Source organism: Microtus ochrogaster, linkage group LG2 (assembly GCF_000317375.1).
Source record: "Microtus ochrogaster isolate Prairie Vole_2 linkage group LG2, MicOch1.0, whole genome shotgun sequence".
NCBI lineage: Eukaryota > Metazoa > Chordata > Mammalia > Rodentia > Cricetidae > Microtus > Microtus ochrogaster.
The window spans coordinates 45292759-45310226 of record NC_022028.1 but is presented as its reverse complement, the minus strand read 5'-3'; the positions used below and the strand labels follow the sequence as shown (position 1 = coordinate 45310226).

The 17468-nt window shown below is 49.8% G+C and overlaps 1 protein-coding gene across 1 annotated transcript in view; it reads right to left on the bottom strand.

Annotated features, from left to right (window-relative positions):
- The window catches only part of Bcr (BCR, RhoGEF and GTPase activating protein), a 118746-nt gene that overhangs the window by 48799 nt on the left and 52479 nt on the right, over positions 1 to 17468 (bottom strand). Inside the window, exon 4 of the mRNA XM_013351189.2 lies at positions 3621 to 3802. Within this exon, the coding sequence (XP_013206643.2) occupies positions 3621 to 3802 (182 nt within the window). The remainder of the gene's footprint in view (positions 1 to 3620; positions 3803 to 17468) is intronic.

The window sequence follows — 17468 nt, the reverse complement described above, 5'->3', positions numbered from 1 at the left end:
CACTGCTCCAAGGAACTAACCCACCCAAGTGGGTCCCTTCAGCAAACACCAGGCAATAGCTTCCACAGATAGGAGCCTCCAGGGCACAGCTGTGCCTGAACTTGGAAATTCCTGTGCTTGGAACATACAGTGCTCAGTTAAGATTCCTTTCACCATTAAATCTAAAAGACCTGGCCAGGTCCTAGTTTGGGCCTCATCTTTATGAAACCCCAAGGGCCCCTTTGGAGTCTCGGTATTCTTGCTGGGAAACAAGCAGGTCCCAGAAATCCAGGACTGTCAGCTGAGCTCGTTAATCACTGCCCATGGGGCCCAAATATGCAGGATTTGATGGCCTGGTGCCCAGGTCTCAGCCCAGTGCAAACGGCAGGTCCTCGGAGAAGCACTTTTCTCTTGTCTCTGCACAGCCTCCCACTGTGTAGACAAAGCACCTATCCCACACGAGGGAAGAGATCAGGGAAATGGCAGGCCTTCTGACAGCAGCAGCCACCCCCTACACCCAGCTCTCCTGCTCTGAGAACAATCTTGCTACTGCCAGCTCCAGGGGGACAGTGGGGCCTGGGGAGGTCAGCAGGGCCAGTGACAGCTCTGCCCAGCATAAGCTGCTGCTGCTGCCTGCATGGATGGAAGTGCCTGGTGGAAGCCTGGTGCCTCATTCCACCCACGCAGTTTGGAAAGCCAGGAGGAAAGACTGTGCAAGCAGGATGGCGCCAAGTCCAGTTCTCCTTATTCCAAAGGGTGAGGCTCTCTGGCCCAGGAGTGGTGCTGTGGTGGACGGAGACAGGCCACGAGAAGAGGAACCTTAGACGGACAGTCTTTTGGGGATCAGAACAGTGCTGGCGGCAACACAAGCAGCCCACTCTGCCTCACCAAAAGGAAATGGGGCATGGAAGAAGACGAGGACAATGGGCTGGGCTGGCACCTACAGGCAGGGAGGTTCCTTCTAGGAGAAAGCTGGGCAACTGGAAGAAGAAGCCCTTATGCCTAACTGGAGTTCAGAAACAGGCAACCAAGAATGGAGAGAAACAAACTAGGCTCACGGTGACAAGGTGACAAATGTTACCAAGCCCACAGGTGAGCTGAAGGCTGGTCCATTAGGAAGTATTTCAAGACTCCTCCCAGGGGAGCCCTCTGGCCAATCATGCAGGGTGTGGCTTTCTCTGCTCTGTAAGTTCAAAACCAGCATAGCAGCTGGACCAGGGGCTCTCTTCTAGTCAGAGTAATAGCCTAGCTACGGCCCCAGAGGCGAGCTTGAAAGCACTCTGAAGGCCTGACTTTCACAGCAGACTAGTCCTCCAGAAGGGGAGATCCCACAGCACGCAGACCTGGCTCTGTCTCAGTAAACCCACTGAAGACCTTGTTGTTCCCAGGGTCAGGGGTGCCAGGTCTCTGCCCCACCACAAACAATACCTACCTAACTCCTTGTGGTGGATGCGCCCAGAGATCCCCCGAAACCCAGAAGCTCCACAGAGCTTATGTGTTGCCATGGCATCCCCTGAGAAGCACTCTTAATGCTCAGTAGCCCAAAAGGTGTGAGCCTGGCAGCAGGGAACAAACCAGGACTTGGGAGGTAGAAGAACCTTAGGCAGCAGGGTGGGGTGCTTCTGATTTCAAACCCACCACATTCCCTAAGGAACCAAAGAAGTGAAATCAGAAAGCAAAGGCGGTGCCTGCCACCAGCACCAAGATGGGCATCTACCCTTAGGGTCGTATGCATTAGATTAAGCACCTAACTGGAGGGCTGCTGGAACAAGACTAGGTGACATGTCAACCCTCCTCCTTCAGGACACATCCCACCTGCTCTGGTGGAATACTTGGGGGAACTGTAGAGCCGTACGTATGTGCAGATGTGTAACATCCTGCTAGAAACGCAACATGGGTGGTGTTTTATGGACTCTTGAGGGGGCTGGAGAAGGCAGACAAGGTTCTGCATGGAATCTACAGGGATGAGCCCCTGAACTGGGTGCTACATCAGGAGAGTAGCAGGATAGAGGCCAAGCTGGATAGAGGCAGATCAGCTCCTCTCAAGTGATGGCTGGACAGGGACATAAGCAACAAGGAGCAGGCACAGGCCACACACTGGCTTCCTTCCTCAGTCTCGAGTTTCAGAATGAGGAATCTGTTTAGCAACAGCGCCATTAGAAATCACAGGCCCATAAAAAGAAAACGGCCTCTCAACAAAGGCGTCATCCCCAGAGCAAAGCAACTATGGAGGAAAGACACATTTCCTGGGCTTTATTACAGCAATACGGGAAAGTGTGACGCAGACGGTGGAAGCCAGGGTCAGGTGTACGCTGGGCGTGAACTCTAGAAACTGAGCCATGATCCCAAGGCCTGTTCTCATTCCTATGCTTATACCCAGGGTTGAAACCATCCAAACCCAAGGTAAGCAGAGGGGCTGGAAAGACAAAAGAGCCAAAGACGAGGAGGAGAAACTGCTCCGGAGCAACAGAGATCACTCAGCCCAAGAAGGAAGAATCCAAGATGTGAACGGAGCTGTCTTCATTGTTGCCCTGATAACACACACACCAGAAAGGGGCAAGTTCTGGGATGAAGGGCTTATTTGGCTCACACTCACAAAGTCAAGGTGGCTAGTCCCTTAGGCTACCAACCCAGGGAATAATGCTGTCCAGCTGTGCACAGTGAGCAGATAGGTCCTTTTACATCACTTAGCATAATTAGATAACCCCCCCCCATGGGCTATCCGAATCTAGACAATCTCCGCTGAGACACTCTTCCAATATGATCCTCACTGCGTCACACTGACCATTAAAGTCATCACAGGTGGTGTCCTTGCTCCAATGGCAAGAGGAGCACATCCCTGCCTCAGTACACCACTGAGAAAGTCACCTGCAACAATGTCCTAGCCACAGGTCCACAGAATGGCTCAGGACACTGTGCTGGTTGGGGGGACTCACTCTGCAAACTGCCCTGTCCAGCCTGCAAACACCTCAGAGTGATGTTCCCTGAAGAAGGCTGGCCCACCAAGGATGCTACTTGGAAATGTGGTTAGATCATTTTTCAGATGTCCCATTACTCACTAGTCACATGACCTGAGAGAAAGCCAACAACTGACCTCAGCTACACATTGGTGACATGAAGGTGACCCAAGGCAAGTCCCTTAGGACTGTTGGTGAAGGTTAAGTGGGAACTCACTGGGAAAGACCTTGGTCAAGCCAAACCACTGTCAGCACCTCCTCTGTTGAAAAGCGAGTTAGTATAATACTCCTTGAGTACAGGACCAGGGCTAACATCGGCCTAGCCGAGCACCACCGCTAGGGCCACCATGCAATTCCTACTTGCTTAGGTAGCGGCCACTGGCATAACTATTCTTAGCTTCAAGAACCCACGCAACTCACCTCTCTGAGTTTACAAAGCAATCCATGACCTCCATGAAGAATGTAAGCAGAGGGCTGTCACCCTCTACTTGACATATGTCAAGAAAGCAGTTTTCTGTGGTTTGTCTAATGGTACCATCACCTCTTTGTGACACGTCTCTGAACTGCCTTTCAGAAGGCCTGTCCATGGAAGCTATGACCTTGTCCAGAGCGGAGCTCAAGTGCCCCACGTGGATTTCACATCTACCCCACACTCTCGGCGGCAGGTGGACCTCCCGGACTCACCGCTTTGCTGGGCTCCAGGGCTCCTGAGGCCAGAGCGTCGCGGCTGCCTCTGCCTTTGCTGCTGAGGTGTGGAGAGGAGGAAGGTGAATCATCGATGTAGGGCAGCCCATCCTGGTGCCGGCGCTGCTCCTCGGCCTGGTCTGCGGCACAGCCGTACCCAGGTGGTGTGCCGAACGAGGAATCTGTGTGTACAGAGAAGCGACCGTGTTAACGAGAGCCAAAGGGCCGTTTCAGGGGCGTCTACGGCTCATCTGTCTACGCAAGGGCCCGAGCTGACACTATCTCCGCTGCAAATTGGCATCTCTCAGGGGTTTTAGGTACAAGGCCACCAGTCTCAAGCCAAAGACACAGGGTGAGAAGGGGTATCCAGAAAATACAAGAGTAGCCAAGACTGTCCTTGGGAAATGGGTGGCATAGTGGACAAACAGGTAACATCTGATCTTGGTAAACACACACACACACACACACACACACACACACACACACACACACACACTCTTTTCTAGGACATGGCTCCTAAGACCATTAGGCGCTCCAAAGTGACAACTATATTTCATGTCTGTGAGATGACTGGGTAGCTCAGGATGGGGTTGGTTTGTTGGGGTGAGTGGGAGGGAGGACCGAGATTGCGGTTAGAGAGTTGCAACTTTCAGTCATGACCCCGGCCCTCTAGGGAAAGGAAGGGTTCTGAAGCCGGAGCCGATCATTTGAGGCCAGTGGCATAATCCGTCAAGCCTACAGAATGAAACTTCTAGAGAAACCTAAAAGGCAGGGTTGGGAGAATGTCTTGGCCACCGAGTCACAGGAAAACCCTCTCGGCCACCCCACCGTATAACTCGCCTCATGCCTCTCTTTCTTCTCACTCGTTCTGAGCGGTTCCTCTTTTGTTTTATTTTTAATCAGAAACTGAAAGTCTAGTTAGGAAACTGTTTCCCTACCTTCTGCCACCAGCCATCCCTGCATCGACGACAGAGTTATGAAAGATGGGTTGTGAGCCGCTCCTCCTCCCTTTCCTCATTTATATGGTCGAAGAGAAACCCAGGGCTTGGAGATGGTGGAGTGAGGGGGAGCTGGTATTATAAGGCTGAACCCTTAACCTGTGGGACCCAGTACCATCTCCAGGAAGATGATGCCAAAACGGAGCTAATGCTGCACTATACCCAGGTGGCATCCCCAGGAAACTTAAGGGTTTCTGGGTGTGGAGGAAATTAGGTCATAGAAGTGTTCTGTTGAGGGCGATGAGAAGACAGACAGGGGCTTATCATATGGGGAGGGGACCTGGCTAGAAGAACCCCAAATGCAAGGATACCCTTGTATGGTCCCTATATGCCTACCTATGGGGATGTAATAGGTAAAAAGACCACAGTCCTCTGGACTAATTGTTGGCAAACCCAGGAAAAGCTCAACCATGATCCTGGACTGCCCCTGGCCCCACCCTGCCCCATGCTACTATATATAGTAGTAACCTTTTGCCAAGACCTTCCAGTGAACATACACACAGAGGCAAAATGTGGCCTACCCTTTGCAAAACAACTTCATGCGGACGGTTGGGGCATATGGTAGGTTACAGCACAGTGCCAGATACCAGACCAGACAGCCAAGCTAGTTACCTGCTAGTCCTCTGGGAAGCCTCTATAAGAATGAGGATGTTAAGCCCGGTATGGTTGCACGCACCTTTAACTCCAACACTGGGAGGCAGAGGAAAGTGGATCTCTGTAGGTCTGAGGCTAGCCTGGTCTACACAGGAGTTCCAGGGCAGTCAGAGATACAAAAGTGATCTTATCACAAAACTTAAGTGGGGGTTAGGGGTGGGAATCAGGGTGCTGGGCCTGGCTGCATTTCAAAGCTCCTGGGTGATGCTGACAGGCAGTGGGGTACACCGTTTAGAGACACAGGATGCTGTGACATCAGCTATCCATGGTCGCCATATTCACAGTAAGTTCTAGCCTGAGACCATAGGATAGCAGGCCAGTCCAGTGACAAGAACGGGCAACTGTGAACAGTGATTATGAGCAAGGCCTGGTGGTCCTGACCCGAGGAACTCAACCCACAGCCCAGACCCCCTTTATTCCAATCCAATTGCAGCACAAGGACAGAGGGGTCCGTTCTGCGAGAGCCCCGTGGCTAGTGAAGTTCCACTTACAGAAAATAACATAGTCCTACAAAGGCACTTACCACCCCCACCCATACACACCTCAAGGCTGGCTGACAAAGCTTGTTGGCCACCTGTAGCTCCTCTTTGAACCACTCTTAGCTAGAGAGTCCTTCCTTCCTTCCAGTTTGCTGAAACAGGGCCTCACGTGTCTCAAGCTGGCCTATGTCCTCCGACTACTCACTGTGAAGCCGAGGGTGACCTTGAACTTCTGGACTTCCTGTCTCCATCTGTGAGTACTGAGATTCCAGGCGTGCAGCCCTCTACTAGATCTCTGTGGTGCTGGGGAGCACACTGGCCTGTGTCCTCCGAGGGTGACCTTGAACTTCTGGACTTCCTGTCTCCATCTGTGAGTACTGAGATTCCAGGCGTGCAGCCCTCTACTAGATCTCTGTAGTGCTGGGGAGCACACCCAAGGCTGCCTAACACTCTAGCAACTCAAGTAGACACCCAGGCCCCAGCTTGCAGTTTTCAGTGGAATTGGACCCCTCACCAGAGACAGCACAGACAAGGGCCCAGTGTCAGCTAAACATTCATAAGAATCGTGTGACCGTCTTGCTCTTTTCCTAAGGCATCTTTTCAGATGATAATCAATACTCCTCAAGTCGCTCCTCCTGCTGCCTGAGTCGCGGGTGACCCAGGAAGTAAGCTGTGTCCCACCCTCCGAGGAGCTGGGCATTTGAACTCAGGAGGAACATGGCCATGTTCTTAGCCCTGCCTACCCAGACCATGAAAACAGACCAAGAGGGCCAGGTAACCCATTCATTGTAACACACTGGATTCAAGAGGAAGAATGTGGGGGCTCTGGGGAGAACTGGGGCTGGGGCGGCAGCTCAGCAGCGGCAGAGCGACCCCCCCATATTTACAGACGTGAGAGCAGATCGGACATCCAGCCATGATGGGAAGGCTTCCCCAGCTCCTATCCTCCTCCCAGCTCTGTACTCTCTCCAGGGTTGAAGGCCAACTGAAGTTGCACATTGCTGGTGTTGGCTGTTTCTACAGACAGCTATTCACATCCTTGGGCAGGCAGACCTCTTCACTATAGGCTTAGAAATCTGCAGGGCAGGCAGGTTCAAGTCTTACCACAGTTAGAGCCAGTTTTGGACCTGTGATCACAAGCTACAGGCTACAGCCTTCTCCCAGAACCCTATGAATCCCAAGTTGACTACAGCTCGGGAAGATGACCATACACAAGGACCATGAAGTTGGTCACCAACAGGGGTCTTCCTTCAGCTTGGAGCAGTACCTTACATAGTAGCCAGGGCGCTACCCGGAACTAAATTTCCTAACAACCGGGAAGCCTCAGGTCTTACAAGAAGCAGGGTGGAAAACACCTACCCGTTACCCTTTGCCAGGCACTTCCCACGCCTCTTCATGGTGTTGCAATCTTTCGCACATTCCGTGGATGTATGCAGACACCTCGGTGGGCATGGATTTCCAGATCACCATTTTTCTGACAGAGTTTTGGAGCCTGACTACATTCAAGTCCACCTATGACTATTGTAATTTAAAACCCTGTAAGATGCAGGGAGTTCCATCACCGATGACGCAAACACCCGGCAGGTCCTGAGGGTGCACACAGCGTGCCTGGGGTCCACACGCAGAGAGGTCAGGGAGTATGGAGAGAGAAAGTAGGAAGGAGGAGCAGGAGGACATATCAATGCATCAGCCTTATTGGCCCAGGGTGGTATCCAAACATTTTTCTAATGGGGTTTTAATTGGTAGGTTTAAAGCACACTGGCACTACTGGGGTGTCACTAAGGCCTAGCTTTGCCATCTGTGTGACATGTGGGGTTAGGATGGCAAATTTAGTTGGTCTATTCACCTGCTCTAGGATCACCTAGGGAAGTGGTCACTGGGAGGCGGTTATATAAGGCAGATGTTGCAGGAACTGGAAGGAGGTGGAAGGCGGGAAATTGTGAAACAATTGCACAACTGGAAGAGTGACTGAGACCTGCTTGTAAGGGGAGGAAGCCCACTTATGCTAAATATAGATGCCAAAGCAGCACAGAATTGAACTTTATGAGCAGGGAAAGAAAGTCTGCTGAGTGTAAGCAAGGCGCTTGGTACGTACGTGTGTATACACACACACACACACACACACACACACACACACACACACACACACAGAGCCTGTTGAAATAGGCTTGTTATCCCATCACTGAAGAAGCTAATGCAGGATGATTATAGGCTCAAGGCATGCCTGAACTATGAGGTGACTTCAAGGCCAGTCTGGGCAACATAGTCAGAGACTCTATCTCAAAATGAAGGGTAAAGAGGGGGCGGATCTAGAGATACAGTTTAGCATCCTGAGGCCCTAGGCTTGACCTCGAGTGCCTATTATTGTCACTTTCTAAGCACACTCCAAAGAGAAGGTATCCCTAAAATCCTGGGCTGATAACCACACGATCCAGCAATTCTATTACCTACGTGACCAAGGAGACTGGAAAGTTGTTTACTCTGATGTTTAAACAAACACTTGTGTCGTGATGTTCACAGAAAGCGCTGTTCACAACAGTCAAGGAGCCGCAAGTGGCAGCGGCAGGAAGCTTGCCTGGCATGTGCACAGCCTGGGTAGAGCCCCACCGCTGGCAAAACCCAAGAGTGAAGTTACGCCCTGGTCAAAGAGTGGAATCAATCCAAATACTCATTTTCTACAAAGTCTATGAGCTTTAAAGGAAAGATGTTTTGACATCAGCTACAAGACGGATGACCCTCGAGGATGCCATGTTCCGTGGTCAGAGCCATTGACAGACAGAAAGGGTCACACATCACGGTACCATTCACACGGTCCAGCAGGTACGTGGAAAGTTATAGGAAGTAGGGCAGTCACTGCTTTGTGATTGTGAGGCTTGGGAATTAGGGGATGGGGAACTGTGGAACCAAACTGTGGATTTTATGTCAACCTGACCCAAGCTAGAGTCATCTGAAAGGAGGGACTGAGAAAATGCCTCCATAAGATCCGGCTGCTGGGCATTTTCTTAATTAGTGATTGATGTGGGAAGGCCTGGGTGGTGCTGTCCTTGGGTTAGTGGTCCTGGGTTCTGTAAGAAAACAGGCTGAGCAAGCCATGGAGAAAGTCAGTAAGTGACCCCTCCATGGCCTCTGCATCAGCTTCTGCTTCCAGGTTCCTGCCCTGCTTGAGTTCCCATGGTGACTTCCTTCAGTGATGAACAGCGATGTGGAAGTGTAAGCCAAATAAACCCCTTTCACAACAACTTGCTTTTAGTCATGGTGTTTCATCGCAGCAATAGAAACTCTTAGATTGCTAGTTAAAACTGAATGGATATAACACCCAACTGCTTATTTTAAAATAATTAATTCTGAGTTAGACCTAGTGGTTTAGGTCTGACTCAACACACACATACACACACACACACACACACACACACACACACACGGGGGGGAGGGAGGTGTGGGCACACAATGATTTTCATGTTATATGAATTTTCCCTCAATTAAAAATAAATTGGGTGCACAGCACCATACTCCTTGCCCGCGGCTCCTTAGGGAGCTTACAGCAGGAGGCTTGCAGACAGCTTAAGCTACATGAGTCATTGTCTTAAAAAAATACAAAACAAAAAACCAAATCTAACAGTTTTCTGAAGGCCAAGAGAACTATTCAAAATAGCCAAAAGAACCAGCCAGTTGGTGCCGTAACCCCAGGCAACCCCGAGCAGCAAATGGCCACTGAGCTTTCTGAGATAGGTGCTGGTTTCAGTGGATTTTCTACTTTCTCCTCCTCTGTTAGGCTGGCAGCTGTCCCTCCTGCTCTGACAGACAAGTACATCAAAACTCTTGATAAAGGGAACATCCCTCACCCACTTGGCTATAATACAATGCCAAGAGCACTATCTTTAGGAAAAGGGCCACCATGAGTACTGAAATCCTGGGTCTCTTGGCCCTTGTACCACATCCCCAAAAATGGAATCATCATTTTTGGCCAGTTCCCAAGCATGGAAATCCCCGGTTGCCTGGGCAGGGAGAGGTCATGGTCATGAATCAGTGTATGCCACACAGAAAGCCCTGAGGCTGGCTAAGCCATGACTACCACCCAGGCGGGTTGCAGAATGCCAGCCGGGAAGGACCCGAGAGTGCCCTGCTCATGGCCTGTTGCCCTGGCTCTCCAGGTGGTCCTATTTGTCCTAGAGGAGGGGGCAGATGTTTCTAGTGATTTGCTTTTAGATCAGTGGTTCTCAGCCTTCCTAATGTTGTGACCCTTTAATACAGTTCCTCATGTGGTAACTCCTGACCACAAAACTATTTTTGTTGCTACTTCATGACTGTAATTTTGCTGCTGTTATGAATCATAATATAAATATTTTTGGAGATAGAGGTTTGGCAAGGGGGTCACGACCCACAGGTTGAGAACTACTCTCTTAGAGGCTGACCCATATATACTGCACTGCTCTGTCTACTCAGGGCCTGGGTTCCAGGTGGCTGAAGATTCTGAACTACCGAAAGGCCAACTTTGCAGGAAGGCGGACATCTTCCCCTAGCTGAGTGTACCCACAATGTGGGCAAGTACCCTCCCTAAGGTGGTTTGAGTGAGAAAGGCCTCCATAGGCCCATATGTTTGAATAGTTGGTCCTCGGTTGGTATCTGGGAAAGATCAGAAGGTGTGGCCTTCAAGGGGGTGTGCCACTGGGGGGTGGGCTCTGAGGTTTCAAAAGCCCACACCATCCCCAGTTTCTCCCTCTCTCTGACTGACACTTGTGGATTGAGAGGAGAGTTCTCAGCTACGGCTCCAGTGCCGTACGTGCTGGCCACCGTGCTACCTCTGACGATGATCAAGGTTGCACCCTCTGGAACTGTAAGCCTCCAATACACTCTTCTATAAGTTGCCTTGACTGTAGTGTCTTCACAGCAATAGAAAAGTAACTAAGACATTCCCCTTATATAACTGGCATCCAGAACACAGTTTAAAAACACACACACACACACACACACACACACACACACACACACACACACACACAAACCCCTTCAGCTTCTGAGGACTTAGGTGTCTCAAACTCCTAGACACTGGAGGCAGGAGAAGTGATCTGATGCTCTAGGCCCTAGGCAAGGGCGGACCCCTTGCCCCCCAGGAAAAGGCAGCAGCCCTTTGCCACGAGAAGGGTTGATTTAATTAATGTTTCTTGAGCCACCTTGCTTTTTATTTTTTGACAACAAGGTTAAGAAAACCTTCTTGGAGCCTCAACTATTTATCCCAGACAAATGAACACAGCATCTGTCACACCAAGAGATGGGCTGCATTTAGCACCTGTGCCGGGTATGTCATGGCACCACACATAACCCTTCTCCCCTTGGAACTATGGGCTGTGTACGTCAGGACGATCACCATGCCAAGGTCACCAACAGAGGAAGCTGAGAAAATGACTATAAAATCTGAGGGAGGTGTAGGAGAGGCAGACAGGCTCCGCCCTGAACACAAAGGCAAACAGAAAGCCATGAAAGATCCAGGGCTAACCCTCCTAAAAAATCACGTCCTTGGGCTGAGAACGTTAGTGCTGGAGCGCTTGCCTTATGTGCAAAGCTCTGGGTTCTGTTCCTATTGATGTTAAAATAAAAAGTAGGTCCATATCTTAACTCTGGTCCTGCAAGGTGAACAGAATCGTATTTGGAGGCAGACAGACATAATTAAGGAGCCTCAGATGCCATCTCTGTAGATTACCCAATAGTATCGCTCTGTTGTGCCCATGTCCTCAAAGATCACTCATGAGAAATATAGGGTATATTCCTATACATCAAGAAACTGTCCAAGTCTTGGGACACCACCAATGTGACTTCAGTTTTGTTACTATCTGGACTCTACAGGCTAAGGGCTCAGTCCGACACACTGAGTTCACGTCAGTCAAATGTTGAGGCTACCTAGGATTTTTTTTTTAAATAAGATTTATTTATTATGTATACAGTGTTCTGCCTGCATATATGCCCCCCAAGAGGGCATCAGATCTCATTATAGATGGTTGTGAGTCACCATGTGGTAGCTGGGAATTGGACTTCGGACCTCTGGAAGAACAGCCAGTGCTCTTAACCTCTGAACCATCTGCAGCCCTATCTGGGACTTCTGAATGACCAGCTACTAAGTGGTATACGTGTGTGTTTCTGCCACACTGTTCTTCCAGTATGGTGATTTTTCTAGAATAGCCTAGATTTTTGGAGAGTTCACTATAGACAGGAGACCCTGGGCTGAGAGAAGCCTCTAGACAGCTGACGAAAACGATTTTGTCACAACTAATAAAACCTACCATGAATATTGCCTATGTTTTTTTTTTGAATAGCGATATTTCAAATAAGAATGTTAAAATATCATTGAACCACACTTAAGGCCAAAGCACACGTGACCTTTGTACTTAACCTTATTCCTTTCCTAGCTATAAACCTGTCATTTTATGAGACCCTCACAAACAAAATAACAAACCCTATTAAAGCATATCTTAACTTCCTTGTGACCTACATACAGTAAGGATTCCTTGGACCCTTTTGACCTACTTTTTAGAATTCGTAAGTCCACAATCCTGTCCCATGCACTTCAGAAATCACGATTTGAAAAGAGAAAGCTTCTGAACAACATCACTCCGCCCACCCCAATCACACAGATGGTTATTGTTGAGACACTCAAGGCCAAAGGAGAATTTCCTGAGGACCCCACAGCCCCGGCAGGGTGTGCACTGTTCCTTTGTACTAAAACCTTCTAATGACAAACCCCAAGCCTGATTCACATTTGTTTGTTTTAAATTCTCTTCTGCAGCACGGCCAGGAATCTCTGGAGACTTCTATCAGGCCAAGGGCTGCCTCTCTGGTCCCCACTGCCAACCTATCATAAAGGACACAAATGACAACAGCCAAATGGAAGAGGTAAACAGGGCACACATGTCAGTGCTGTACTGGCAACCTTCTCTGCCTCTCCAAATGCCCACTTGGAAGCTCTCTCAATCCCGTTGTTTAGTTTCTTTACGGAGTCACAACTGACTCGCTCACTGACTTGCGGGCATCAATTCAATCTCCAGCATCTTGTCCTACCCCAGAGGCAGGGGGTAGGGCTGCAAGTTCCAGCTCTCTCATCCTATAGTTTTTGGCTCTGCTGGCAACCAGCCCCATCCTAAAGCTATGTAGTCTTCTTTTTTTTGGTTTTTCAAGACAGGGTTTCTCTGTGGTTTTTGGAGCCTGTCCTGGAACTAGCTCTGTAGACCAGGCTGAGACCAAGAACTAGTCTTGGAGCCACACTGCTTGTAACTTTTTGTTATGAAGCCCTTGTAGATCAATGCATAGTCTATCGTGGATCTCAGACACCAGCACCAAAGAACCATTTCTTCATTACCACCTGCCCATGGAAACAGACCTCATTATAACCTGCTGGCCATGGAAGCGACATGCCCCGAGTGCCCTAGCTAGGTCTCAAAGTGGAGACGTAAGGTGGTCTTCTAGATAATAGTTAATAGCAGAAGGTTTGATCATAATCTGAGCTGGATCCTCAACTTCAGCATCCATGAGCTGAACTGGAAAGAGGGTACTGGAAACACAGTAAGCTCTGTGCAAGGGATGTTCTGGAATCTGTACCAGAATTTATGGTATATGATATGTGGGCAGATGTCAAAAGCCAAAGGAGAGATCAAAAAGTGGCAGGGTCTGCCAGCCCAGGGTAAATGGATTTTCCCCTGGGAACTCGCTCAGTTTTCTGCTTAAACAGATATTGGTTGGGAGAAATATCATAGTTTTTGTTCCCTGCCTCCACTGCTCATCCTTGAGGGCCTTCTTCAACAAATCCCCTACAGAAGAAAGACAACAAACTGGAACTGCAGGGAAGAGGGAGGGGGCCAGAGTTCTTTTCATCTCTCAACATTCCCATCAATGAAATGAGGATAATGACACTCTTACCCGAATGCCCTGTGGGGAGGTGACAAGTAAACCACTACTCCCCTAAGAGAAGGAGGAAGCGCCTAGAAGCATCACTTATAGCAATTACTGCAAACTGGCTATTCACACCAGCCAAGGTGTGATAGCTATCGTCACTGTGTGGCTCCCTTCCAGAAGACCATCTGATCTGCCCTTGCTTGGCTTCTTTAGAGTGTGGAGCCACTACTATTACTGTTTTAAACCATCTCTGCTTATAACATGCGGCAAGATCCGCATGCTGGCGGGTCTCGCAGCAATTGTCTGTTTTCTGTTGCTATAATGAAACACCAGAGGGCAGTCGCTTATAAAAAGATCATTTAGCTCACAGTGGCATGGTGTGGCTATGCTGAGGGTTCCCCTAACTGTATCGTATCACAGTGGGCGGCATCTGTTACAGTACGCCTAGGAAATGCTCCCCATAGGCTCCTGTGTGTTACAAGCTTGGTCCCCAGCTTTTGGAAGGTGGTAGAAGCTTCAGGAGTTAAGGCCCAGCGGGAGGAATAGGTAACCATTATTAGGAGCTATTCATTGTCTTCGGTCCCTTCCTCTGGTTTCCACTCCCCCTGGCTTCAGGGATAAAGACAAATAGCTTTCCTCTGCTGTGCCCTTCCTCTATGATGCCTCCGTCTTGACAGTGACCTAGAAGCAAAGGCGGCAGCAGATGACCACAGACTAACACCTCAGAAACCGTAAGCTGAAACGAATCCTTCCTTCCTTGCTTGCTTTCTCCTGCATTTCGTTCTGGGGATAAAAAGTCTGATTGATGTAACACAGCACCACTGTGAGATTGCCAGAGAGGGGAAGGGACTGGTGTCCCCTCCTAGAATAACCCACTGCTGGATCTAATGTAGGGTCCCATGAGAACTAACCCAAAGGTAATTTGCCCAGTATGTTAACCAACTTCTACTGGGTCTCACCTCTAAAAAGTCCCATTTCTAATCAGCATTACCACTAACACACTAGACGCCAAATGTCCAACATTCAAATCTTTGGGGGACATATCTAAATCATAGCAGCATCTACGTATAGGGTCTAAGGCTTTTGTGGGCCAGGGAGTCATCCAAGCATAATGGTCCCTGCCTACCAGAAAGGGTCAGCCGAGACTCAAATGCCCATGGTATATACTGGCACTTATCTACGGAGGTCCTCTTTTCCATCTTTTCAGATGCCAGATTTCTGTTCTGAGGCAAGAACCAGGCTGGAGCAGAACTCTGCAGGGCTTCAGGCTCTGTAGGCCAAAGATCTCCATGCAGTCTCTGCATACGGCCGAGAAATGAGCCCGAAAGCCAGTCAGTCAGTAAGGACTTCTTTGTCCAGATGCAAGAGGAGACAGAGAACTTGGCTCTTGACCTGAAACTCAAAACCGTCATGTTGGAATTACCACTCGTGGTGATAATCCCAGTTGTCATCAAGGGTGTGACAATCTGTTCCAAGACCCACCTGTTACTCCTTGGCCAGTCAGGCTGGGGAACCAGGCGCAGCTCCCAGCCTGCTTCCCCCCGGGGGAGAAGAGATTCATAGGCCTGGGCTGTCCCTGACTGGAGCAGCTGTCAGACGCTCACACACCCACTCAGGGCCCACACTCCTGGCACTGGCCAGACCAGTCAGGTGAGCAGGTCCTGATGGCAGCTGGGCTATGTTCCATCCTCCAAGTGCTCTCCAGGGAAAGTGAGTGTCTGACACTACTCCAAGGAGGTGTGGCTGGACCACTTCTCTCTGTTACGCAGTCTCCACGTCATCAGTTGGCATAGTATCAGGAAGAGGCCTTCCTCCAGAACTGTGGGATCCACTGGGAGCAGAGGCATCTGGAGGGGTGCCCAGAAGGTACCTTCTGGCTCTAAATCTGGCATGTCTCACAGAAAATCTCCAAGTACTAGAGCAACACTTGGTCCTACTGGATCACCTTGCCCAACATTCTTATCTCAACAGCCACCCCTGTTCTCAGGGCCTTGTAAGGTTGGCAGCTTATTTAGGATGAGTCAAAAACACTTCCTAGACAAGTATACACTTCTTACATACAAGTTAATCCCAGCCCACTGACCTCCCTCTGGAGGGGGCACCACCAGCCCCCAGCAAAGGACAGTAGTAGCGACCCACTGATTTCACACCAGCGTCTGGCAGACACGAGTCACCTCTGTCTTCAGGAAGAAACCCAGAGCTGCTTGCACCCAGGGGCTTTTAGCTCAGCTAAGGTGGAGTCCCCCGATACTCAATGCTTTGCACCTTGGCTGTGCAGACATGTGTTGTCCTCTTTTGCTGGATTTTGCTCTGCTCGTGACTGGAGTGAAGGAACTGTCACCAGTGGAGCATGGGCCACTTCTTTAGCAGGGTGGACTGCTATTTTGGACAGCTGACAGGAGACCATCAGAGGTCTTCTACCCAATGAGTCAGCAACACACTGGCAATGCAAATGTCTCTTAGCTCCCACAGCTCCACCAAGAATGGCTTGGTATTGCAGGATGAAGTCATACCACCGGCGAAGAGGGAACTATGAGAGGGCCAGAGTCACATGCATCCTGTTCTCCCAGCATCCTGTTCTGTTTTCTCCGCCTACCTAAGGGCTGGCCTATGAAATGGGCCTAGGCAGTTTCTTTATTAATAAGAAATCACTCCCACATCACTTACAGCTGAAAAATCTGATGTATATGTATTGTTCTGAGTATCTCTTACCTGCTTTGCACCCCGTGTCTGAGAACATGCAGACTTGAACATAGGGGTGTTCTCTTTGTGGGAGGCACTTACAGGTGCTTTGGAGTCAGGATTCTGCCTAGGGGTCAGGCAGAAATGCTTTCAGGCTTAGAGATGGAGATGAAATGGAAGCCTGCCTTCTGCTGGTTTTCACCCTCATCCTAGCTGCACAATCAAGAGCAGTCAGGAGAAAGTACTGCTGCAGATCCAGGTGGAGCTGTAGACCCTGTCGAACTGGCCCCTCAGGGCAGGGGGTAGGCTGTGTGCATACACCCTCCTCCCAGCTATCCCCAGCCTTCAGGCTGCCTTAGGCTCCAAGGCCCTCTGGGCCCTGAGCTCCACCCTGGTCCCACCCTTCCTCACACAGGCGCCCAGGGCCTCACACCAGCTCTCGATTCCCAGTGCACACTGCAGCTTGACCAGCCTGGGCCCCTGGGTGTGCCATTCTAGAGCCTGGCTCACACCTACCTCATACCTGAGGGGTCTATGAGTCCTACCAATCTTTACAACGCTCCACTCCTTTCCTTGAAGGGCTTAACCTGATTCTTGCTCCTGCAGCCTGGGCCAGGGGAACATTCTCCAGAGTTTTCTCTCTCACCCTTCAAGGATCCCTCTACTCCAAAACCCAACTCTAGATTGTGGATTTTCTTTCAACTTTTAGTATTTCCTGAAGACAAGGGCCTATTCTGGTCCCTCTGCAGGCTGACGACCATTTAAAAACCATGGACCATTTGTAGAGCACACTTCTAGTCCACTTAGACTGTACTGCTAATTAGGTGCTCAGATCTAAACTAATAAGCAAACAACTACACATATACAGAACCACTAGGAGCTCATCTGTGGCTTAGCCAGGGAAAACATCAGGCTGGCCAAACCCACAGTAGGCCACGAGGCCAGGGTAGGGGTGGGGTGCCTGACATACAGGAGATTTAAAGGCTTTCTGAGTTGGTAAGGCACAAATAAATGATATAAATAAACTGTGGTCTCCTAGGAGTCCAGCAGTGCTAGGATCTCTGTAAAAATGTCAGAAGAAAAGATGCACAGGAAATGTAGCTCATTTGCAGAGTGCTTCCTAGCATGTATGAAACCCTGTGTAGCTCAGTTGG